At 40.3% G+C, this 26,181-nt stretch overlaps 1 protein-coding gene across 1 annotated transcript in view; it reads left to right on the plus strand.

Annotated features, from left to right (window-relative positions):
* Window positions 1-10,951: 10,951 nt before the first annotated feature.
* LOC129014691 (multiple C2 and transmembrane domain-containing protein 2-like) overlaps window positions 10,952-26,181 on the plus strand; it is a 45,895-nt gene continuing 30,665 nt past the window's right edge. The window contains exons 1-3 of the mRNA XM_063653295.1: window positions 10,952-11,088; window positions 11,858-11,934; window positions 12,465-12,576. Coding sequence (XP_063509365.1) covers window positions 11,891-11,934; window positions 12,465-12,576 — 156 coding nt within the window. The 5' untranslated portion in view covers window positions 10,952-11,088; window positions 11,858-11,890. The remainder of the gene's footprint in view (window positions 11,089-11,857; window positions 11,935-12,464; window positions 12,577-26,181) is intronic.

Below are 26,181 nucleotides of genomic sequence, written 5' to 3' on the forward strand. Positions count from 1 at the left end.
TTGAGCCAGGCGTGATGGCTCATGCCTGTAATCCCAGCACTTTGGGAGGCTGGGGCGGGTGGATCTCCCGAATTCAGGAGTTCAAGACCAGACTGGCCAACATGATGAAACCCTGTCTCTACTAAAAATACAAAAGTAGCTGGGCATGGTGGCAGGTGCCTGTAATCCCAGCTACTGGGGAGGCTGAGGCAGGAGAATCCCTTGAACCTGTGAGGCAGAGGTTGCAGTGAGCCAAAATCATGCCACTGCACTTCAGCCTGGGCTACAGAATGAGACTCTGTCTCTAAATACATACGTACACACACACACACACACACACACACACACACACACAAAAAGCTTTCCGTTTAATAAGCACTCAAAATTCTTTACAAGGTTAAAGCAAATACAGGACCTTTCTAAAGTAAGGCTAAATGCTAAGTGATGGGGGAGAGAAAAAGGACATAAATAACTCCCACTCTCATGAGGTTAATCACTAAATCCTATTTTTCTAGAATCACCTGGCCTCTAAGCCCTGAAAATGAAACTGAATTTCTCACTAGATACTTGGCTATGACTTGCAATCATGAAAACCAAGAATTGTGTTATGTCACTGTGTATTGCTTGTTACCTGGGATCAAGCATTGACTTTTTCATGATTTGCTCCATTACCTGTGTGCTTCTTATCTCAGACCAAACTAAGTTTTTTATAGAGTTCTACAATTTACAGTTAATATGTAAGAGTGGCTCTCAAACATACAGTCTCTGGACCAGGAGCACCTGGGAACTTCTTGTAAGTGTAAATTCTCAGGCCCCACCCTAGACCTGATGAATCAGAAACTCTGGAGTAGGGCCCAGCAATCCGTGCTGCAATAAGCTGTCCAGGTGTTCAGGAACCTCTGCCATACAGCAGGTAGAAAAATGTGTTTCCTTCTGTAGGTCCAAAGCCAGGGATACTATATGTTCTGTCTTGATATGAAACAATTACATGGGGCTCTCCTTTTTTGGTGTTATAGGGACAACCATGTATGAGGTCTCTAAGCAGAAGTTCACACCCTTATTGGGGTGATGCAGGCATATAGGAGTGTGTGTGTGTGTGTGTGTGTGTGTGTATTTGTTTTGAGACAGGATCTCACTCTGTTGCCCAGGCTGGAGTGCAGTGGTGTGATCTTGGTTCACTGCAACCTCTGCCTCCCAGGCTCAAGCAATCCTCCTGCCTCAGCCTCCCAAGTAGCTGGGACAAAAGGTGCACACTGCCATGCCTGGCTAATTTCTGTATTTTTTGTAGAGGTGGAATTTTTCCATGTTGCCCAGGCTGGTCTTGAATTCCTGAGCTCAAGCAATCTGCCTGCCTTGGCCTCCCAAAGTGCTGGGATTACAGGCATGATCAGGCATATGTTTTTAATGACCACTTTGCCAAAAGTCAATTAGTTAAATCATCTGTTCAACCAAATGACCAATTCACTGAAATTACTGAATTCATCATGTTAATATATTGGCAATATTTTTCTTCTTCTATTTATAAAGTTATAGCAATTGATATTCATAAAAATATTGGATGGGGACTTTTAAAAATAGATTTTGAAGGTCTCTGGTTCATCTTACTTGATGGGTTATAAAGACAAAACCAAAACAGCTTTTTAAACAATATTTAATTTGTGTCAAGCCAAAAGAATAAGTAGTAGAAGAGACTGAATATGTCATAGCTTAAGCTGCAGACCTTGAAAGGGGAAGTCTAAGGACAGAAAAAGAGAAGATGTTAGGGGAAGAGTTGGGGGAGGGACTGAGAGTAGGGGGAGGCAGAGGAGGTATGTGGAGTCTGGGATGGTATGGGGTGGGGCTGAGGAAATTCAGGGGGGCTGTGGTGCAGGGAAGAATCTGAAGACCCAGGAGGACCTCCTTCCCCAGTTCCCTAGAGCTGCCTTATGTCTCATTGTTTATCTTCTATGTGTTGCTATAGACTTTATAAATAGTTAAACAAGTTTTAGCAACATTGAAAATTTCAGGTCATTAATTTCACTGTATATTAGTCATTGGAAATTCTTCCAGTAAAATGGGCTTTGGTAAATTGCCTGGAGCTATTGCATCTCATGGTCCATCATGTGCAGACCTTGCCCAAAGTGCCAATGGGATGTTATACATAGTTGGTCCATTTAGAGGAAGGAAGTCAATTGTGTTTGGGAGAGAAGTGCAGGAATAGTTCAATCAGAGTGGGCTAAATGGCAAAACACAGACAGGAAGGCCAGTAGAAGACTGGGGAAGCAACTATTCTGTGGTTGGTATCAAAAACAGCTCTGAGAAGCATGCGGTCCTTATCTGCAAAAGAAAGGTGGGCCATGACATACCTGGCAATGTGCATATTCTGTTTATTTTGGTGGATGAAACCACTGGCTTGGAATTCTGCTAGCTTTGAATCTACCACTATCTTAACTAATATAGATTTTTCTCTGCACAGGAAAAGTTCCTACTTTCTCAGATGACTGAGGAAAAATGCCCTGTAAATTTCCACAATGTCCATTATGGTTTCTGAAGAGGTCAATTAAGAGTGCCGCTCTAGAGCTGAGTAGCTCAGCTCTACTGTAAGAGGCCAGCAGCACCTGTTCAAAACTCAGAAACAACTTTTTTATTTTTATTTTTTTCTGGTGTCAAAGTCAGAATTTGCAGATTCCATCTAAAAGAAGCTCAGGCTTGATTCTTTTCCTAACAAAAAGAGAAGATCCTAAATATGTATATATATTCAGAAGACTATAAATGTATGTGCATAAATAGAATAGTCGCTTACTACTCTTACCCTATTAGATAAAAAATTTAAGATATGTACTTTTTTTTTTTTTTGAGATGGAGACTCATTCTGTCGCCCAGGATGGAGTGCAGTGGCACGATCTCGGCTCACTGCAAGCTCTGCCTCCCAGGTTCATGCCATTCTCCTGCCTCAGCCTCCCAAGTAGCTGGGACTACAGGTGCCCGCCACCATGCCCAGCTAATTTTTTTTTGTATTTTCAGTAGAGACGGGGTTTCACTGTGTTAGCCAGGATGGTCTTGATCTCCTGACCTCGTGATCTGCCTGCCTCATCCTCCCAAAGTGCTGGGATTACAGGTGTGAGCCACCACTCCTGGCCAAGATATGTACTTTTTATATGTTTCCAAATACTATTTTTGCTGTTGGAGTTTCATATATGCAGCACAGTGTCCCTAAAGACCTGGTCAATAATTGTTGACTTGAATTTGAAATTTTAAGCTCTCCCAAAGAAAGTTATCAGATATGCCAAGATGCAAACTTAGTGTAAAAATATGGTGATAATTTTCTTTCATGAGCAAACAACTACTTTGGGAAATACATTTAATTAGAAAACTTTTCAAGCTAAAGACAACATTTCTTTTGGAGAAACTGCGTGGCTAAATTTTATAACTTGGCAAACATGCTTTGCTGATAGCAAATAAGTAAGCTTTTCCTACAAATAATGCTTTTGTATTCAACACAGTGGATTTTTAGTCCACGTTAGGAATGCTAGTTTTTAAAAAATGTTGCATAGTAAGTTGGTACATGTATATGCACAGACATACACATAAAGTGAACATTAAATTGAATCATAGAAATATATTTATGGGCTGGGCATGGTGGCTTATGCCTGTAATCTCAGCACTTTGGGAGTCCGAGGCAGGCAGATCATGAGGTCAGCAGTTCGAGACCAGACTGGCCACCATGGTGAAACCTAGTCTCTACTAAAAATACAAAAATTAGCTGGGCGTGAGGGTGGGCGTCTGTAATCTCACCTACTTGGGAGGCTGAGGCAGGAGAAGTGCTCGAACTCAGAAGGCGGAGAAGGTTGCAGTGAGCCAAGATCATGCCACTGCACTCCAGCCTGAGCCACAGAGCAAGACTCCATCTTGGGGGGAAAAAAGTATGTATATATATATACAATTAATAAGACTGATGTCTTATTAATTGAAGAAAGCAGGTGAATAATACTGTATAAAGACTGATCCCTGTTTATGATAAGTATGTGTGTGCATGTACATTTAAGCATATAAAGTCTAAGTACATATCTGCATATTAACCTTTTCCATAGCTATGAGTTATATCAAAAGAAAAGCAAAGAGAAGTTGTTTGTAATTAGAGCTGCATTATAGGTTCATTTTATTTGCATATGACAATTGTTCTTGAGCCATTCAATGTGATATTGTCTGTTTCTATTTGCCATTTGTATTGGTACCAGCCATGTTCTTCAGAGCACTCTTGAGGTGGTCAGAGTTCCTAAAGATGGTAAGTAAAATGAAGGGGAGATCAAAATCCTCAAATTCTATGCTTCTTAGTGACTCTTTCCTGATGATAGACTTGAGTTGCCATAGGTCCTTACTGAGCTGCCTGTTATTTGTATCAATTATATCTCCAAAGTGCTCTGAAATCCTCAGTGAATACAACAGTAGGTAAAGAAATAGCCAGTCCTTATGAGGACTTAGTGATTTTTAATTTTTATACAGCTCTTTCCTTCTAGGACAGCTCAGATTATTTTATGGAAATTTTCTCAAATCACACGGAATCCCTGTGAGAAGTAAGATAAGGAATTTTTTATCAAACTTAAGAGAATATGATATAATTTTCACACCTTTAGAGGTGGCAATAGAAGAAATACTATAGAAACAAATCAGGGTACATTAACTTGGAAAATTAAAGTAAAATAAATGAATAATTATTGCTGCATGCATTGTCATACACTCTTCCCCTTTATAACTTGAGTAGTAATACTTAATAGCACTAGTGAGGCATTCTCAGCAAATGGCTGAAGCCTGCTATCATTGAAGTATATTGGATCACTCAGTTCTCAAAATAATCCCTTGAAGTTGGTAGTTTTCTATCTTACAAGTGAAGATCTACAGCATAAGGAAATTGAGTAAATGGCCCAAAGTTACACAGTTAGTAAAAGGAAAGCCTGAGATTTTAATTCACCGTGTCTATCTAACTTCAAAATTTATTCATTCATTCATCACATGAGTATAATCCAACTACCAGGCATATTAGGCACCTCTGGGCATTAATCTTACCTTCCAGGAGCTTTTATTTGAAGAAATTTAATAATACACTCATAGGTGGTCCAAATAATGTTTTCTATATTTAAATAAATTTGTAAAATATGGAGTAGAAAATTTTAAGGTTTTTTTATTTTGTTTGTTTAGAGAGACAGGGTCTTGCTCTGTTAGCCAGGTTACAGTGCAGTGGCATAATCCTAGCTCACCCTAAACTCAAAATCTTGGGCTCTAGCAGTTCTCCTGCATCAGTTTCCTGAGTAGCTAGGACCACAAGCACATGCAACCACAACTAGCTAATTTTTTGAAGCAACTTTTTTTTTTTTTTTTTCTGGTGGAGATGGGGTCTCGCCGTGTCACACAGGCTGGTCTCAAACTCCTGGCCTCAAGTGATCCTCCTGCTTTGGCCTCTCAAAGTGCTGGGATTTATAGGCATGAGCCACTGCATCCAGCCTGTCATTTGTCTGTACTGCATTTCTTAGCATAGTTTAATATTTTATGCTATATTATGAAAGTTCTAGGCTAGGAAATAGTAAGCAGTTTTTCTTTTTTCTTTCTTGTTTTTCTTTTTCTTTTTTTTTTTGAGATGGAGTCTCCCTCTGCTGCCCAGGCTGGAGTGCAGTGGCACAATCTTGGCTCACAGCAAGCTCCGCCTCCCGGGCTCACGCAATTCTCCTGCCTCAGCCTCCCGAGTAGCTGGGACTACAGGCGCCCGCCACCGCGCCCGGCTAATTTTTTGTATTTTTAGTAGAGACGGGGTTTCATCGTGTTAGCCAGGATGGCCTCGATCTCCTGAACTCATGATCCACCTGCCTCAGCCTCCCAAAGTGCTGGGATTACAGGCGGCCACCGCGGCTGGCCAATAGTAAGCAGCTTTTCTAAATGGTTTGGATCACATACCCTTTCCCGTCCGCGGGGTGTCTCTCGAGATGAAGTTCTATGGAAGTGCTTTTTAGGGCACTTTGCAAAACCTTGAGTAGGTCCTTCTTGTGGTCTGGTCCCAGCTTTCTCCTCAGTCCTCAACTCCCTGTTGCTATATTTTCTCAGTTATAAGGTTTCCTAGCTTTACCTTCTTTCTTCATTCTAAATTATAAGCTGCTGTCGGATTTATATTTCTAAACCTTGGCTCCAAACACTTTACCCTGCTGCTCATGAGTGAAACTGAATTTCCTTCCCTCTTCATACTAAAATAATTCCAGATGAGCCAAAGGCTTAAGTGGTGTAAAAAAAAAGAAAGACTATAAAATCAGTGGAAGAAAACATAGCTGAATTAATTGAAAATTTTGTGGTGACAGGCTGGGCGTGGTGGCTCACGCCTGTAATCTCAGCCTTTGGGAGGCCAAGGCGGGTGGATCACAAGTTCAGGAGATAGAGACCATCCTGGCTAACATGGTGAAACCCCATCTCTACTAAAAATACAAAAAATTAGCCAGGCGTGGTGGCGGGCGCCTGTGGTCCCAGCCACTTGGGAGGCTGAGGCAGGAGAATGGCATGAAGCCAGGAGGTGGAGCTTGCTGTGAGCCCGAGATCACACCACTGTGCTCCAGCCTGGGTGACAGAGGGAGGCTCCGTCTCAAAACAAACAAACAAACAAACAAAAAACCATTTGTAGTGACAACATTGCTTCTAAACAGGATGTTAAACTACAAAGCCATAAATACAACTTAGGAAAATTTGATGAAATAAAAATGAAAATCACTTATTGCCAGAAATAACGTAAGTCTCAACAAATTCTGACAAGACTTATAGTCAATGGCTGATTGGCTTCCATAATAAAGGGGCTCATTTAAATCCATAAGCAAAGGACAAAATCATGGGCCCTTCATATTCATTTCTCCAGCAGTTTCATTGTTAAAATTTTCCTCTGAATATCATCACTTACAGACTCCAAGATAATTATAGAAGGATGTCTATTGCAGTATGGTTTGTACTAGTTAATAAAAGCAGAAAAGATATTAATATCCATTATTTAGTAACTAGTTACATAAACTAACACAATGCAGTTAGTTTTTTAAAAAACAGTGGATCTATATTGCTGGTATGAGCAGAGCTCCAAGGAATGTTAATTGTGAAAGCACGAGTCCACTAAAAACAGTTCTTATATATTTTTTTCCTGTAAAATGCCCAAGAAACTATTTATGGTGGGTACATTAGACAAATGAGAATCAGCGAACCAGTACTAGGGTAGAGATTTTACTTTTCATCCCTTTCAGAGTTGTGTGCCTATACTACCTTTCTTAAAAATTAAAAAAAAACAAGTGAAGAGGAAAATAAAACACCTGTATTTATTACAGATTATAAACTGAACTGCTTATTTTGCTTTTATAGGGTACTTGGGCCTCTGACTCAAATCTGTTTTTTACAATTTTATTTCTCATTATATGTTCTTCCCTCAATCTCTGGATGGATTGAAATGCATGCTCGGCACCACACCACTCTAGACATTTTGGGTCTCCTTCTCTCCTTCACTATTTTTTTTTTTTTTTTTGAGATGGAGTCTTGCTCTGTCGCCCAGGCTGGAGTGCAGTGGCATGATCTTGGCTCACTGCAAGCTCTGCCTCCCAGGTTCACGCTATTCTCCTGCCTCCACCTCCTGAGTAGCTGGGACTACAGGCACCCGCCACCATGCCCGGCTAATTTTTTTTTTTTTTTTTTTGTATTTTTAGTAGAGATGGGGGTTTCACTGTGTTAGCCAGGATAGTCTCAATCTCCTGACCTTGTGATCCACCAGCCTCGGCCTTCCAAAGTGCTGGGATTACAGGCATGAGCCACCACGCCGGGCTCCCAGGTTCACTTCTGTTGGGACACTTCTGTCTTGGACTTCGTGGTATATTTCTGGGTTGCCTGCTGCCCCTTAGGTGAAGAAGAGCAGGATCTGGGATGAATGCACTTTGTAACCTCCTGGAGTGCTCAGCACGGAGCCATGCTCAGAAATGGCCAGAAGCTGTTTGTGGCACATTAGCATGCCTGACAGATGCAGCATCGAGGGAGACTTGATGACCCGTGGTGTCAGTGAGCAAGAGTAGAAACAAGGGCTGTCACACATAGTCATTAGGAAGGGAAGTGGGTGCAACATTTTTAGAGGACTGATGACTGGCTGTTAGTTTTGCTCAGCATATATATGTGTGTGTGTATATATATATATATATGTACTGCTGTGTGTTTGGAATGGAGCAGGACACTCAGGCCATGAATGCATAACATCTTGATAATCAGTCTACGTCTGAGGCTGAGGGACTCCTTCAGGTCCAAATGGCAGAACTGGTGACTGCCCCAGAATAGAGGCACTGTCTCTGGACTCCTGGCTTCATTCTCCTCACCGAGTACCACACTACTACAAGAGCCTCATTGTGTCTGAAGCTCCCAGTGAACAAGGTTAAAGTCCACCCATTCAGGTGTCACTCATCATTTGTATAATCTGGGAGTTGCATTCCTGAGTGGCCGACCCCTTTTCAGAAGCTGCCTAGTTGAGATGTCACTTCTCTGACAGTGAGGCACTTAAGCTCAGAGAGAAAATCACAATGTGCTCCCCCCCGTCAAATTTTCCCTAACAATTAACGCGGCACTAACTTGACACCCTCTTTCCTTGTTTGGCTTTGTAAACCCCGGTCCCTTTTCCTATTAATTCCAGACATCAATATTTTCTTTCACACAACTGCCACCATTCACGCATGGAACAGTTTGTACATTATGTAGTTGTCAAAATGCCTGGGGATTACCCAGTATGCCTTGCCTGTGAGAAACTGACACCACCGAGGCCTAGTTTTGAGATGATTATTTTGAGAGTACGCTGACAAGCATGAAGACCTGATCCCAGAGTGGTAATTTCATTTAATTAAAGGCCTCTTTTTATTATAGTTTTCCCCCACTTTTTGATATATATCAGAATGATTGTGAAAGTCAGCCTCGCCAGAGGTGTTCTCTTTTGCTGTAAGAGGGTGGGGGTGGGGGTGGGTGGATCGCACTGTCACTAGTGAGCATTTCACTGAATGGCTGTGAATGCATTCATGTTTACTGTTCTTCTCAGAACTGCCCCTGAACACAGCACGTGTGTGTGTGTACGTGCATGCACATGTGCATGTCCAAGTTTAAAATACAGACTGATGGGCTTCTACTGCTATGTTATCAAACTTAAAATGTGAGATTTGACTATGTATATGTGTATATTTGCAGCTGATTTAATTTTTGTTTAAAGTTAGTACCCTTGCAATACTGGAAGGCTGACTTCTCAAAATTGTGCCTTTACTTAGTCTAGTAAGGCTTTAAACCATGGCTGCTATTTTACTTCATAGCGATGTTAATTTCAGTTCAAATACCTGGGAAATGTAGTGCATTGCATTTTCAGTAATATTTAGTACTGGAGCTAAATAGAAATATTAAAAGGAGCTGAAAAAATAAAAGATTGAAGTGATAATGCATGATGGATATTAATGATTTGATAAATGTTGTGACAGAGTAGCCTAAGTAAATTTTGATATAATATTGTTAGACTATATTGGCTTGAGGTTGATATCAGCAATTCATTTCAATAAATATTCTGGGGACCTACCTTGGGTACTGTCCAAGGCACAGGGGAGATATCAGTGAACAGACTGGGGCTGTTTGTCTTTGTATGCTTATTCACTGTGCCGTGTTTCAAAATTAACTATAGTATCATAACTCCCCAAGTTAGATTTTCTTTCTTTGTAGCGTTATCAGCTGGCCTTCATTTATTTCCTCATTAAGGAGATTGCTCATTCATTTGTGCCTTCTTCACCCACTGTTCACTAGGTAGTAATGAACAAGTGTATTCCAAGCATTGTAGCATGAGACGCACATGCATGTAACACACACACAATACACAATTCATGTATTATGTTTGGGGCATTTTTTTAACTTTGATTGATCTGAAAAGCGTGGAGGAGGGTCTGCCATCAGCCCTTCTTTTTGCTTTGGGCAGAGTAACTGGAGGGACATTATTAATTTTTTTTTTTTTTTTTTTTTTTACGGAGTCTCGCTCTATCGCCCAGGCTGGAGCGCAGTGGCGCCATCTCAGCTCACTGCAAGCTCCGCCTCCCAGATTCACACCATTCTCCTGCCTCAGCCTCCCCAGTAGCTGGGACTACAGGCACCTGCCACCATGCCTGGCTAATTTTTTTGTATTGTTAGTAGAGATGGGGTTTCACCATGTTAGCCAGGATGGTCTCGATCTCCTGATCTCGTGAATCCGCCCACCTCGGCCTCCCAAAGTGCTGGGATTACAGGCGTGAACCACTGTGCCCGGCCCTTTTGGCGTCTGTTTCAAAGTTCCCAGGGAGGAGCCAGGCGGGTCAGCGGTGTCGGCGCTGAGGCCAGGTGAGGGCCTCAGCTGGCCTGGCGGAGACAATGTTGGCTGCTTTAGTGCAGGGGTGGGGAGGCAGCAAAGAATGGCAACTTTGTCAATTTAATCTCTATGCCTCCAGTTTCACTTGTAGCCCCATTGTGCCTTGTTTAGAGCCAGTGATTCCAGAGATTTATTTATTATGATTATATTTTCAAGTACAGGATTCTGTTGAATCAGCCATCTGGTGAAATGTTTGAAACTGATTTCTTTCACTTTTCATTGACTTGCTGCGGTTCCTAGGAGGGGTGGCTTCTCTCCAGGACTTCTGACCCTGTTAGCTGGTGCTGGTGGATTTTACTTCTTGAATTTTTGCGAGTAGTATAGGGGTGACCTACCCACAATGAAACAAAACAAAAATGTTCAAGGAGCCCATTTATATTCTACCACTAAAGGGAAAAAAGAATCATTCATTTACCCCAAATTGTTTTATGTCTCCCTCCATCCTCCAACTTTGAGGCCTTTAATCTCTGTGCAGGGAGACATTAGCCTGGGGAGTGGGGAAAGGATCTTTATTTAATGAAGGTCCCAGGCTTTTACATGTATTTTTAAATTCTGTCTTGTTTCCTTTTTCTTTTAAAGGCACAAGTGATCCTTATGTGAAATTTAAGCTGACTGGGAAGGTGCTGTACAAAAGTAAAGTCATATATAAGAACTTGAACCCAGTTTGGGATGAGATAGTTGTATTGCCAATACAAAGCCTTGATCAAAAGCTACATGTGAAGGTAAACACAGACGGCTTTTAAATCTGCTCCTTTATTAAAAACATTTCTCAGCAGTTTCTCATGTCCTCTTAGAAGTGAACTTGCCAAAATTAATTATTTTATTAGACCAGATTTAAAATGTTAATATAGGAGAAATTCCTTATACTGTTTGTTGAAACTCTATGTTTCTCTTCAATGAGATGTACTCGAGTGAAAATAATATCTATCTATATACATTGATTGTATTTAAATCTACCAAATGTGGAAGAATTATTACTGGTAGTGCCATGGCGACAAGTACTAAAGCCTTTCTCATTAGGAATATCTTTATGCTTAACAGAGCTTCAAGCCACCAGTTGTAAGCACCAATTACTACAACATCTGGGTTAAAACTGCATGAGTTGAGTGCAGGATGAGATTGCTATAGAAAATTTAGCAAATTTCTATTTATTTGGCAGATCTGCTCACTGTGGAAAATGCTAAATTTTAATGACAGGCTATTTAAACTACAGAGCGTGGTCCATTGTGCATAACATTTCAATGGGTATAAATACTGCCTTAAAAGAAATTGTTGCTGTTATTTTGATCATAGTAGGCAAAATGGGCAAGATTGAATAATTTTGTTCTCTGCATTGGCTTGACTAAATTTCTCTTTAACTATACTATGCAAAGTATTTCAGGATCTGAAAGAGTGATTTCAAAATTTCCAACCTATTGCATTTGTTAATAATTTGATAAACTCGGTTGTTTTACTATAATAATGTGTTATTGACCTCTGCCCTCTTTGTAGGTATATGATTGAGATTTAACCACATCTGATTTCATGGGTCCTGCATTTGTCATTCTCAGTGATCTTGAGCTTAACAGGTACCGTAGTTTTACTTTGTAATTGTTATTGATGAATTTTAGAGGGAACTCATGATAATGTTAAATGGTGCTGTTGAGGTCAAATGACAAAAACATCATATCTGAACAAATGAAAGAGAGCTTTAAAGTGTTATAACTCTCAGTGTATTTTTAAGGATTTTTGCTTTCTAGGTGCCAAATATATTTGTCAGATGTTAAGTATTTTATAATGCAAAGTGTGTATTGGATTTCATACTTTCATTTGTTAATACTCAGTTTCATTAACCTAACTTAAAATTAAAACAAGTGTTTACATTTTATTTGGGTGGTAGGGGAGGGGGGTCAGTTAACCAACTGTTGAATTAAACAATGCCAAACAGGTTCTCTACCCTGAATATAATTGTTTTATTTTCACTAAATTTTGTGCTTTCTTAACATTGTGTCTAATCCTTATTCAGAGGTAGGAGACTTTTACCATAAGCTCCTGATGCGTGTAGGTCAATACAATCCTGTAATACATGGTAGCATTATTTGTTGCTTTTTGCTTTTAGAACAACTGAACATATTTTAAAACTGGAAGATCCAAACAGTTTAGAAGATGACATGGGAGTGATCATCTTAAATTTGAACCTAGTGGTAAAACAGGGTGATTTCAAGAGACATGTGAGTATCTTTTGAAACGGCTCATTTTGTCCTGTGTAAGCAGCTCATTGCAAGTGTCCTTTGATAGCTAGCAGATGACTGATTATTTTTGCAATTATTTTAGGGGGGTGAAACATATTATGGAGTCTTAAAATATCTGTTTTTTAATACAGTGCTATTTTTTGAAGCACTGGAAAGGAAACTCATTAAGGAATTATTTATTTTGTGTTATTAAGATGACCGGGCATACATTTGCAGCATTTTGATTTCTTCTTTCTTTTTTTACTTTTAGCTACCAAGTTTTCCATTGGGAGTTCTTTTGAGAAGATACAAATTTTAATGTTCACTGGTCTAGTACATGGAAATTTCTAGTTGATATAGTACCTATCAAAGATGTCTGTAACATCAGTGAAGCATTAGGTTTTGTCACAATATGATTGGGACTCTTCTTATGAGCAAAAATGTGGATACAAATCATAATCTTATTTTATTTGGGATTATATTTTATAATTCTAAGGCTATACTAGAACAAAAGCATCTTTGATTATGACTTATTTGAAAAGTATTTTTAAAGCCAATTAAAGTACCTGCTTTTTAAGATGTGTTATAATTTAGCATGTTTATAGTCCAATGTAAAAATATAAAACCTATTTATAATTAGGTCTCCAGTAATGCTTCTTGAATTGAGGCAGTGGGGTGGATGGGGAGAATATTTTTCATTTTGACATCACTTAACGCTTTTAGTTGTAGTTTTTCATGATGAAAATCATGACTGATTTACTAGTAAACTCATAGAAGATAGGTTAAAGCAGTAGGAAAACTGTAGTGTGACTTTTCAATTGCCTTTTCAAAGACTCAACTAAATATCTGCTATTTTTAATTTGAATTCCTTTTATTACTTGCTTTTCAAAAGTGGCATTGTTGACACTTGGGACCTCATTAAAAGAGATATTTTAGTGTTAAAATGTCTTAAATTAATGTTGAAAATAAAAGCATTTTTTCTCATTCCACCTAAAGAAGGAGGGATTTTCTTTAGCTTCTTAGTCTTGACAGCATTGCTGCTGCATCTATGACTCTGGGTTCAGTGTCAGTGTGTAGAGTAGGTGACTGGTGACTTCAGCTGGGGGCCAGGTTATAGCACGTAATGTAAATAGGTATCATTTGTCATGTGGTTGACAACTTGCCAGCTGTTATCTTCAAAAAATTTCTTATATATTCAAGTGAGGTTTCTAAAGGTAATTGATTTCTCCATGAAAATAGCTGCATATTCAAATGACTGCCTTTGTGAATTTTTCTATAGCATATTAGATTATGTTTAACAGTAATATTTACACTTAAAAGATATTCAATATTGCCAAAATTTGGAGTTTTAACGTAATGCCATTTTAGTTTCAATTTATTTCAAATTGCAGAATAGTTAATACTAGATACAGCTTGGAGTTGATTTTGTAAAAGATCTCAAAGAGACTATCTTTTCAGGGCTTAAGAACACCACAGTTTCCTCTTAATGTGGGCCTGGTTTCCTCTGACTCCCTCACCTCTCATGTTGAAGACTTTGTCAGAATATCTGTGCTGTCCGCTCACTCGTGTGCTTCCTTATTTTCTTTGGTCTTTGTCTGGCAGAAGCCTAGTATACAATATATTGATAATACATATACACACAAATGTATTTTTATCCCCATATATATACACACACACACATATTTATCTCCATATATATATACACACACATATATATTTATCTCCATATATACACACATATTTATCTCCTATATATACACACGTATTTATCTTCATATATATACATACGTACGTATTTATCTCCATATATACACATATATTTATATATACAAACATATATTTATCTCCATATATACATACACATACACATAGATTTATCTCCATAAATGTGGATATGGAGATAAATATATATGTATGTGTATATATATGGACACATGTATATACACATCCATATATACATATATACACACATATATGAATACATATATATACACATATGGAGATAAATGTATATTATATATATATATAATGGAAATATAGAAAACTCTGCCTAGTCTTTCCTGTTCTGATTGGTAGTTTTTTTTCCATTTATATATTTGATCAAAGAAAATTAATTGAGGAACACTTTATTCTGGGCCATGTGTGGTTATTCAGCTAACAGTGCACATTGTGAGCCCTTGGGGTATAATAGATTATCAGAATCTTAGTTCTTTTCATTGAGTTTGAGTTAATCATTAAAACATTTTTATATTGGTGATTTTAAGTGAGAATGACTAGCACTTGGGACTGGAAATCAGTAGATTATTTGAATGAGATAATTTGTTTATAAATTTCCATTATAATTTAAACTCTGGTTCAGAGATTTCTGTTTAGATTCTCAGCTCTTTATCCATTTTTCTTCCAATCATCTTTGAGGTAGGCTTTGTTGCTTTAGAACCAAGCTGACAAAAATCTCAGTATGTGCAAAATGTTTATGAATTTACCCTTGTGTCCAGGGACTTAAATGTATATGAGAATGGTGCAGGCAGAAGGGAAGACACTGGCTGGAAGGCTGACAGTTCTGTGTTTTTGCATAGCAAAAATTAAAAAAATAGTAGCTAAAATTATGAGCTCTATTCTCAGACTGCCTGGGTTTGAATCCTAGCTCCACCAGTGGTCTGGTGAATGAAAATAATTATTTAAACTCTCTAAGCTGTAACTTCCTCATATGTGAAACAAGGATAAAAAGGGTGTCTGTTTTATAGGGTTGTGAAGATTGAAATTATCAAATATGGTGCTTGGAATTGGGTAGAAACACTCAATATATGGTAGTTGGTAGCACTGTAGGAAGTGAATAGGAATAGTCATTTTCCGTTAATTTCTTTACATGCTTTATCTTGTATAGTTGTTATAAAAAATCAAGTAAGGCCAGGCGCAGTGGCTCATGCCTGTAATCCCAGCACTTTGGGAGGCCGAGGTGGGGGGATCACGAGGTCAGGAGATCAAGACCATCCTGGCTAACATGGTGAAACCCCGTCTCTACTAAAAAATACAAAAAATTAGCCGGGCGTGGTGGCCAGCGCCTGTAGTCCCAGCTACTCGGGAGGCTGAGGCAGGAGAATGGCGTGAACCCGGGAGGTGGAGCTTGCAGTGAGCTGAGATTGAGACACTGCACTCCAGCCTGGGTGACAGAGCAAGACTCCATCTCAAAAAGAAAAAAAAATCAAATGAGTTACTATCCGTCAAAGGGCCCTAAATGGCCCTGTGTACCTGAAAGATGGTAATTAATTTTGGTGGTTGGTTTGGGTGAAAAGATCTGTCACTGTTCCGGGAAAATACGCAAAAAACCCCCCCACCAAAAACCTTGATATTAATATCCAGTAGCACCACTGCACTCCAGCCTGGGCGACAGAGCGAGACTCCGTCTCAAAAAAAAAAAAAAAAAAAAAAAGTTTCTGTAACCACCCAAAGCACTGAAGTTTCCCAGAATGCTTTGGTGGAGCCTGACAAAGCAGTGTTTTCTCATTTATTGATTCTGCCGCTGCACTGAAACACTGGTACTGCACAACCATAACCATCTTTAGTTAGGGCGCTTTGGTCTGTGGAAGAGCACTGGCAGTTTGTGGAAGAACATAAAGGCTAGAAAGAAAAATAGTGAGCTGGGAGAATAGTGGCATCTAGGGAGGACAGGAGAGGTTATGGAAGAATGGCCAAAGGAATGAGGAGGGATAGAAAAAATGTTGACGGCCTGGATAAAGTCATCAAAAATATGAAGGGAACAGAAGATCCCGGAGAGCAGTATTTATATGTACACTTCAGAGCTGTGTCTTAGAACTGAGCTGTTTGTCTTTTTTTGCTTTTTTGCCATCATGGTAGTTTTGCGAATTTGACTTCAGTGCACTGGGTGCAGGGACGTAATACATGCCCATCCTGAGTGTACATATTTAATAAAATCCTAGATAAATAAAGTTCACTTTATTTACTTTTGAAAGCTACTTATGCTCTTATTCAAGGTATGCAAGTTACATTTTGCTAGAAATTTCAATTATGTTGACTTTTTGCTTCTGAGAATGTGCAGTTTTAAAGAGAAAAGTCAGGTGGTGTCTAATTTGGCTTATGGAAATGGAGACTTTATAGACACTTGATTAACAATCTGTAAAAGTGTTAAAAGACCCTGGTCGGCCTATCTTTTGGTATTTTTAAACTATAAGCTTCTAGTTCAGGATTTCCACATTGTATTTAATATTATGTAATAATTTGACATAAGGAAGATTACTTAGCTATGAGTATTGAAAATTTTACTAGTCCTAAGTAATGTATTACCTTAAAATATCATTGGCTTTTTCTTATAATAACTTAGAATCTAGAATCTTTTTCTTATAATAACTTTAGGTAACTGCTTCTTAATGCCATAAATTTATGATTTTGCATCACCCAAAAGGTTCCTGAATGGCCTTTGTAGATTATTTTTTCAACTGTTTTCATTTTTTTTGATTTTATTTTATTTTATTTATTTTTATTATTATTATTATTATTATTGTTATTATTATACTTTAGGTTTTATGGTACATGTGCGCAATGTGCAGGTAAGTTACATATGTGTACATGCGCCATGCTGGTGCGCTGCGCCCACTAACTCGTCATCTAGCATTAGGTATATCTCCCAATGCTATCCCTCCCCCCTCCCCCACTGTTTTCTAACTATTCTGTCCTGGATTTCAACATAGTAAATACAATGAGATTGTCTTTAAAAATAGGTTCAGGTTTCACCCAAAAGCTTTTTAAAATGGGCATTTAAATAAGAATTGGGAATTTGATTTAATAGGGTTGAGTTAGACACCTAGTTCTCTTTATGTATTTACTATATACAATCTTTGGTGTGACTAGATCTGTTTCCAAACCTTATTTCTGTCTTTTCTAATTTGTGTAACAATTAGAGAGCTAAAAAATATTAACAATGGTTATTTATCTCACATCAAATAGTCTAATATAAAGAAAAAAAAGCAATGATAAAAAATGGCTTTGACAAATTACTGATTGTGTTCAGAAACTTTGCACATATTCTCTCTCTCTCACACACACACACACACCACACCCCTTGGCTATTATTTGGGTGTGTATAGGTGTTGTCTCTGACTACAATGGCTATTTGGTTATGGATTTTCTTTACTTTAGATGCATTTTCACTGAGATAAGTACATACTCTTACATAACCTCTCTTTTGACCACTGTTGTGTGTATCAATATGTCTGCTGTCTAAAGTAAGAAACATGACCTATACTAGCGTAACTTTTTTTTCTGTATGAAATTAATTAACTAGTAGTGCCCATTGTTGGCCTGTTTGGTTTTATATTGTTTTATTCTGGTTCCTCTCTGTTATTGCAAAGGCTGACCTCTGCAAGCTACATTCTCTAGGCACTCCTATCACCAGGTCTCCACCTGGCTACATGCAATGAGAGGACAGTCATAGAATTTGGAAGGACTCAATCATGCTTCCCCTCTCCCTCTCCCCCTTCCCATCTCTCCTTCTCCCTTCCTACTCCCTCCTCCCCCTCCCCTCCCCTCTCGCCCTCCTACTCCCCCTCCCCTCCTATGCTCCCTCTCCTCCTTCCCCTTCTCCCTCTCCCCTTCTCCCTTCCCCCTCCCCCTTACCCTCTCCCCCCTCCCTCCCTTCTCTCCCTCTTCCCCTCCTCTCTCTCCTGAATGGCCTTTGTAGATTCTTTCCCTCTCCCCCTCACCCCTCCCCCTTCCCCTCTCTCCCCTACTCCTCTCTCCTCCTCCCCTTCCCTTCTCTTCCCCTCCCTTCTCTCCCTCTTCCCCTCCCGTCTCTCCCTCTTCCCCTCCCCTCTCTCCCTCTTCCCCTCCCCTCTCTCCCTCTTCCCCTCCCCTCTCTCCCTCTTCCCCTCCCCTCTCTCCCTCTTCCCCTCCCCTCTCTCCCTCTTCCCCTCCCCTCTCTCCCTCTTCCCCTCCCCTCTCTCCCTCTTCCCCTCCCCTCTCTCCCTCTTCCCCTCCCCTCTCCCTCTTCCCCTCCCCTCTCTCCCTCTTCCCCTCCCCTCTCTCCCTCTTCCCCTCCCCTCTCTCCCTCTTCCCCTCCCGTCTTCCCCCACCACTTCTCCTCTCCCTCCTCTCTCCTCTCTCCTCTCTCTCTGTCGCCCCCTCTCTCAAATGAACTGTTCTGTGTCCAGAGTCCAGGTGGCAACCAGGAGGAAGTTTTCTGATTGCTTTGTCTGTAGTCATGTATTTTGGGGTTGAAAAGGAGCTACTCAAAGATGCCACTTCTGTCGTCTTCTAGGTAAATGCACTCTCTCACTGTCCCACTTTCTCTAATTGAACTCACATGTCTTATTTCTGTGTCAGCCCAGGAAGTAGTATAAGAAAAACCCTCTTGCAGGAGGAAATATGGTCCATTTGAGGGATTAAAAGAAGTGTGTTGTATCTGGAATTATTCCTCAATTAATAAAGTGCTTTTTGTTTGTTGTACTGTTTTTTTGTTTTCATACATTCTTAACTGAATTCAAATGCCCACTCCTAGTAACAACTTTTGCCTTTTTATTTTCTTGGTTAAACTCAAAGGACTGGAGACTTGCATACTCAAAACAGCCACATTTGTCTATGTGCTTATACACCTATCACTGTTTGCTTGTCTGTTTTCCATCTATGATCTAATGTAGCTAATCTATCTACCTGTCTCTATCTGTCATCTACCTCTATTTCATCTGTCATCAATCAATCAATCTAAATGTGGCACCGCACTGACCCACTGCTGAATGTCTTAACCTTGATCCTTCTGATGTCTTATTATGAAGTCGAGGTCAGTGTTAACCTGGACAGAATGACTTCTAGAGGCTTTTCTCCTTCCAGGAAACTGTAGCCATGTTTAGGTGAAGCTATCAATTTATCAGAACTTTCAAAGCTTGTATGTACTCCATACCAGAGGGACAGAGGGACTGTCTTCCTTAACATCTCATCAAATCTCTCCTCTCAATTATGTTCGACTCAATTTTGCCCCAAAACCTCTCATTAAGCACATACTCTTGTGGTAGAACCTATCCTTGGATACGAAGATGAATTGGACTTAGTCATCAGAATTGATGAGCAGGTAGGAGAGATGAGAATTAGTGACGGGGGTATTCAAAGGGTGCAATGAGACCATTATCCTGGCCTTGCAGGTGGGTGGAGTGGGTTGGACGCTGGTCTCTGTGTTGGGCTCAGGGAAGCCCTCAGATGAGAAAAAGACTGGAATGAATCTCATCAAATGAGAAGGGGGATGACATGAATGGAAACATTTCAGGATAAAATAATGTGGCATATGGTAAGAGCTCCAAACTATTTATGTAGGGCTCTAAACAGCTTGCTTTCCAGTGTGTCCCCTGGACCAGCCACAGCTGGTAACAGTTAGAAATCCAACTCCTGGCTCCCATCTTAGACTTCTTCAATCAGAAACTCTGGGAATGAGATGTAGCCATTTTTGAACAAGCCCTCCAGGTGACTGTCAAGCATCTTCAAGTTTGAGAAGCACTGGGAAGTACTAGGATGTAAAGAAAGATGCTGGGAATCATAGGAGAAAAAGCAGGAGATGTAAGGAAGGGCAGGCCTTGGAGGCCATGGCTCTGGCTCCTAACCCTAAAGTGATGGAGGTGGGCTGGGATTAAGGTGAGGCAAGTGAGGTGCTCTAGGTGCAAAACATAAAAAGGCATCCGGGGCCGGGCACGATGCCTCATACCTGTAATCATAACCTCAGCACTGTGGGAGGCTGAGTCAGGTGGATCCCTTGAGGTCACGAGTTCAAGAACAGCCTGGCCAACATGATGAAATCCCATCCCTACTAAAAATACGAAAACTTAGACTGATGTGGTGGTGCATTCCTGTAGTCCCAGCTACTTGGGAGGCTGAGGCAGGAGAATTGCTTGAACCTGGGAGGCAGAGGTTGCAGTGAGCCAAGAATCTTGCCACTGCACCCCAGCCTGGGTGACAGAGGGAGACTCCGTCCAAAAAAATAATAATAATAAAAAATAAAAATAAAAAGCATCCAGGCTGAGGAAGCAGCCCTGCACTTGCAGAACCTGGAGGATGAGCCCCGTGCCTCACTGCTTCACATGACTCCCAGCCCTGGATAGGGGTGCTTATAAAGTATTTTATAGACATAGAAAAATAGAGAAGTGAAGGCTAGCAGGATTATACAAGTAAATCAAGAAATGCAAGATAATTAATCTATACTGCACATGAGCCCAACATTTAACTTTAGCTTCCTACAGGTCATGGCAAAAAGAAAATCCTGTTGAATCACATTGCCTTTGTTGTGTTGTTTTATCTCTTCACATATATATTTTTCAAATAGTAGGAAATGCATTAGAAGCATTTTCCTGGTCCTAAAATCTGAGAGTCATTGGGTATGCAATTTTTAACTATTATTTTAAATCTTTTCTTAATCTAATTTTTAAGTACAAAAATTGAGTGAAAATTTTTATCTTATAATTTAAAAATATTAAATTTAATGCAAAGCTTTTATAGCTAATGTATTTGTACACACAGATTATTCATATTTCTGGAACTGATACTTTTTTTTTTTTGAAATGGAGTCTCGCTGTGTTGCCCAGGCTGGAGTGCAGTGGCTGGATCTCGGCTCACTGCAAGCTCCGCCTCCCGGGTTCATGCCATTCTCCTCTCTCAGCCTCCCGAGTAGCTGGGACTACAGTCACCCGCCACCATGCCCTACTCATTTTTTTGTATTTTGAGTAGAGACGGGGTTTCACCGTGTCAGCCAGGATGGTCTCGATCTCCTGACCTCATGATCCACCCACCTTGGCCTCCCAAAGTGCTGGGATTACAGGCGTGAGCCACCGCACCTGGCCACTGATACTGTTTTCATCTACAAGTATAAATCGCCACTTCTGTGGACTTTTACATGTGGGAAATTTAAAAGGTTTTCTTTATATTTTCATGCAAGGATTTCTGTGTAGTTCTAGGAGAATTTATGCGTCCAATATCCTCTTCAGGTAATAGAGAGGAGCTGCAGAGAAGGATTTTCCCTAGGAGCCTGTTCTATGGATGCATGGATCTTCTCATGCAATAAAAGCTGTTGACAAGGAACAGTAGTTTTACATGTTGAAAAAGCTTGAAAGGAATATTTCAGTGAAACATTTTATAGGCTCAATGTTTTCTCTTAGTTTTCAAATCAGTGGTCAACATAGTTGGAATCTGACTTTACTACTCACTTTTCTTACAAAGTTGATTTTTTTAATGCATTTGTTTCCATTGACTACTCACTTTCCCACAATGACTTAGGAAAAACAATTAATGAGAGTGAAAATGGGATGTATTTGCACCGCAGGAACGCTGGTATGTTTATACTGCTGTCTCTGGGACTATGTATGGAGCACCAGTACATTATCTGGCACCTGGTGGGTATGCTCTGGTCCTGCCTTTTCTTACTGCCATCTTTATTGGTTGGCTGATTGGTATTTTGTTATATGCAAGAGAGTGTTTTGGAGAATTATACCGTGGGTATTGCTTGGCATAGTCAGTTCTGGAGTGCTGCCTACTTGAATGTAACCTTGCTTTTGATGGCCACAGGTGTGGCTCCAGCTCCTGACTTCATGCCCTGCTTTTAGGATTTCTTTCCTCTTAACCTCTCTGCCACTCTTCCTGGCCTGGGACAGATAAGAGGCACCAAGCTGACCTGTCCATCTTCCCTCAGTTTCCTTTGCAGCCATGCCAATTCACATCACTATCTCCCCAGCATGTCCCCAGGCCAAAAACATCAAATAATGCATGCCAGCAAACTGTAGTCCATTTCGTGTATTCCAGCAATGACAGTACAGTCACTGTTTTAGAGCCTATTCCTAGATCAGAAACTTATGAAGATTCTCTACCTGTTTGAATCCACCGGGTATAATTTTAGTCTTATTCCAAAGTTTCTTCCCTTTCTGCCTTGGGATTGAATGAATGAGAAGTAAATTAGTGTTTCCAAAGCTCTTTTACAGAAGTTAATATGTTTCTAAGTGGCACAGCACACCTTGTTTTCACTGTTAATAACTAGCCACGGTCTTAGATGGAAGTCGCCTTTTCTGTTTTAGAAGAATGGGTGGGGATTTGGTGAGGTGGGGGCTGAGAAAGAGAGAGCAGATGAATGAATCAACATAGAAATAGTGAAAGGTCTGATCCTTTGGAAGGAAGGAGGAAAATAACAAAACCTTGATGTACTGTATTGTATCCATTGTATCTGCTAAGAAATTAGGGTCAGGGCCCCGAAACATTCCACTATCCCCTGGTGTCTGTTTTAGTTCAGGTGGGGTGGGTTTCCCCTGAGATGGGTCATTTCCTTCTCTCCTTTCACAAGCCAGGCTGCATTAAGATGACAAATTTCATGTATAGGTTCGGGCACAGGCATGAAAACCTAAGCTATTCAGCTGAGCGAGTGCAGATGAGTCAATTTATTGTGGGGGGAAAAGGGGGCTGTTTGAAGAGCACAAAAGATTTTTGTGAGCCCAGCTCTGCAAGAAAGCACACATTACATGGCCCAGGCCCTACCCCCAACCCCAGACTCCCTGGTCTGAGGCCTCATCAAACCTATCAAGTGTGGAAGAGAAATGTTAAAGTAATTAAGAGACTTCTTTAAATTACACCCACCTCCTCCAGAATGTGTGGATCACAGATGAAACTTTATTTGAGAAATAACCTGGCTGGGTGTGGTGGCTCACGCCTGTAATCCCAGCACTTTGGGAGGCCGAGGCGGGTGGATCACGAGGTCAGGAGATTGAGACCATTCTGGCAAAACATGGTGAAACCCCGTCTCCACTAAAAAATACGAAAGAATTAGCTGGATGTGGTGGCAGGCGCCTGTGGTCCTAGCTTCTCGGGAGGCTGAGGCAGAAGAATGGCATGAACCCGGGAGGCAGAGCTTGCAGTGAGCGCCACTGCACTCCAGCTTGGGCTCCAGAGCCAGACTCTGTCTCAAAAAAAAAAAAAAAAAAAAAAAGAGAAATAACCTGATAGTAGTGTGCAGAAATATTTGGGGTGTAATAAGTAGAATAAAGTTCTTGTGTTCTTTTCTATCTGTGAACTCTGCAATAAATACTTCTGCCCTCCCTTTAGGAGGAGGGAAAAAATCTTGGACAGCAGAGAGCAAGTCCATCAGATCAAACATGACTGCGTTAAATGCTAAAATGTTCAAAGTCCGACTGTGATAGACAAAAGCTTTGATGGAAAGTGGATATTTCCCAGGGACATGACAAGCAAGAATACAGATGTGATGGTGTAATGCAACGAGTGTCTAGATCAGGAGCTCCAGCCAAGCTGCACCTGACACAGGCCTCAGCCTTGCCCTCCCATGCTGTTCCACCATATGGAACCCATCTCTAGGCCCCCTTAATAACCAGCTTTGGATTCCATTTTTACAGAGCTTATAGCGCTAAGTGGAGCTGTTTTATGGACAGGTTAGAAACCTTTCCAAGATAAACATCCAGTTTGAAATTAGGACATACCAAGCCGCAAAATTATTTTACGGCATATTTCATGGAAGTGCTGCCATTCTTCTTAAGCAATTGCCAGACTGCAGGATGCCCTTTGATCCTTTGTGGACCTTACTCCCATTTTTATAAAAAGGATTTTGAAATAGTTGCAGTGTTTAGGGAGGAATATATCTGCCGGAGCTTTGAAGCATGGCCGTGGGACAGGTCATGCTTTCGGTTGTTGATTGGCAAGTCAAATTTTAAGAAGAAAAAAAGAGGCCGGGCACGGTGGCTCATGCCTGTAATCCCAGCATTTTGGGAGGCTGAGGTGAGCAGATCACGAGGTCAGGAGATCGAGACCATCCTGGCTAACATGGCGAAACCCCATCTCTACTAAAAATACAAAAAAATTTGCCGTGCGCAGTGGCAGGCGCCTGTAGTCCCAGCTACTCAGGAGGCTGAGGCAGGAGAATGGCATGAACCTGGGAGGCGGAGCTTGCAGTGAGCAGACATCATGCCACTGCACTCCAGCTTGGGAGACAGAGCAAGACTCTGTCTCAAAAAAAAAAAAAAAAAGAAGAAGAAAAGCAAAAGGAGGAATTGCAGCAGGATATATGAATCAAAATCTCATTTTTGTTTTAAAGGTAGAAGTTTTTAGCCCATGTACCTAATAAGCTATAAAATGTATTATGTATATCAATACCTGTATAGATATGTATAGATATATGTGCATATATGCAGATACATCTATTTATATATTGTGATGGTGTGTATTTATGACCAACACAAAATCACTTAATTTTAACTGTTTCATAAACCTTTATTGAATATGTTATATCTGAAATATGTTATTTTTATATATAGTAAGCATAATGATCATATATTCAATAATAAAGGTTTATGAAATAGTTCAAATATTCCTATACATATTTTCTCATTTATATATATGAAGTATGAAGGAATTACTCATGTTCACCAGAGAAGAGGATATTTCTTTTTAAGATTCTTTCCTCACTTGCCCCTTCTGTTCTGTCTCAGCACCTGCAAAACCTGTGTGTGGGGAGGGGGTGGGGTGGGGGGGGTTTAAGAGAAAAGCCACATGGATATTGATATGGTTAGACTTTGTGTCCCCACTCAAATCTCATCTTGAATTGTAATCCCCATAACCCCCACTTGTCAAGGGAAATACCAGGTGGAGGTAATTGAATCATGGGGGCGGTTTCCCCCATGCTGTTCTCATGATAGTGAGTTCTCACGAGATCTGATGGCTTTATAAGGGGCTCTTTCCACTTCACTTGGCACTTCTCCTTCCTGTCCGCCTTGTGAAGAAGGTGCCTTGCTTCCCCTTCACCTTCCACTGTGATTAAGTTTCCTGAGGCCTCCCCAGCCATGCTGCACTGAATCAATTAACCTCTTTCCTTTATGAATGACCCAGTCTCAGGCAGTTCTTTATAGCAGTATGAAAATGGGCTAATACAGATATGAAGCTTGGGAATATGTGTTTTCTTGAATGTATTTTGTTTAAGGTTGTCATAAATGATCAAAATACCTAGTGTGGCATTGTTGTGTCACTTATTAAGAGTGGTGGAGTGGCCTGGGTTCGATGAGGTAAGCTGGTGTATAATGACTATGGTACTGACATACCCTTTGTTGTGATAAATTGTGACTAACTGGCGTCCGAGCAAATTGGTGTCTGAATGATCTGGAAGATATAGCGAGTGATGACAGGAATGAATATATAGTGTTAGAAATTCATTGCTCGACGATGATGCTCGGCACCATTTACATTCTTCAGCCCATTTATTTCTCCTTCAATAAAGAAGCCTATGCTTGTGTCATTTCGCTAATTTAATGGACAACGTAAATGAACTCTGCTAACCAAATGCAGCATGTGGATCACGTGGGGATCCCAACTCAGACAAACTAACCATAAAAGGGAGCGGTTGAGACCATCAGGGAAATGTGAATATGCACTGTGTATTTCATAGATTAAACAACTTATGGTTAACGCCATTGAGTGTGATCATACCGGATGGTTATGTAAAAACAAATATGGATTTCGCTTTAAGATATTTCAACCATAAAAGAACGAAGGCATAGGTAAAATAAGATTTGCAAGACAGTAAATCTGGTGATTAAGTACATGCAGATTTATTGTATTCTTCTCTTTACCTTT

Source organism: Pongo pygmaeus, chromosome 16 (genome assembly GCF_028885625.2).
Source record: "Pongo pygmaeus isolate AG05252 chromosome 16, NHGRI_mPonPyg2-v2.0_pri, whole genome shotgun sequence".
NCBI lineage: Eukaryota > Metazoa > Chordata > Mammalia > Primates > Hominidae > Pongo > Pongo pygmaeus.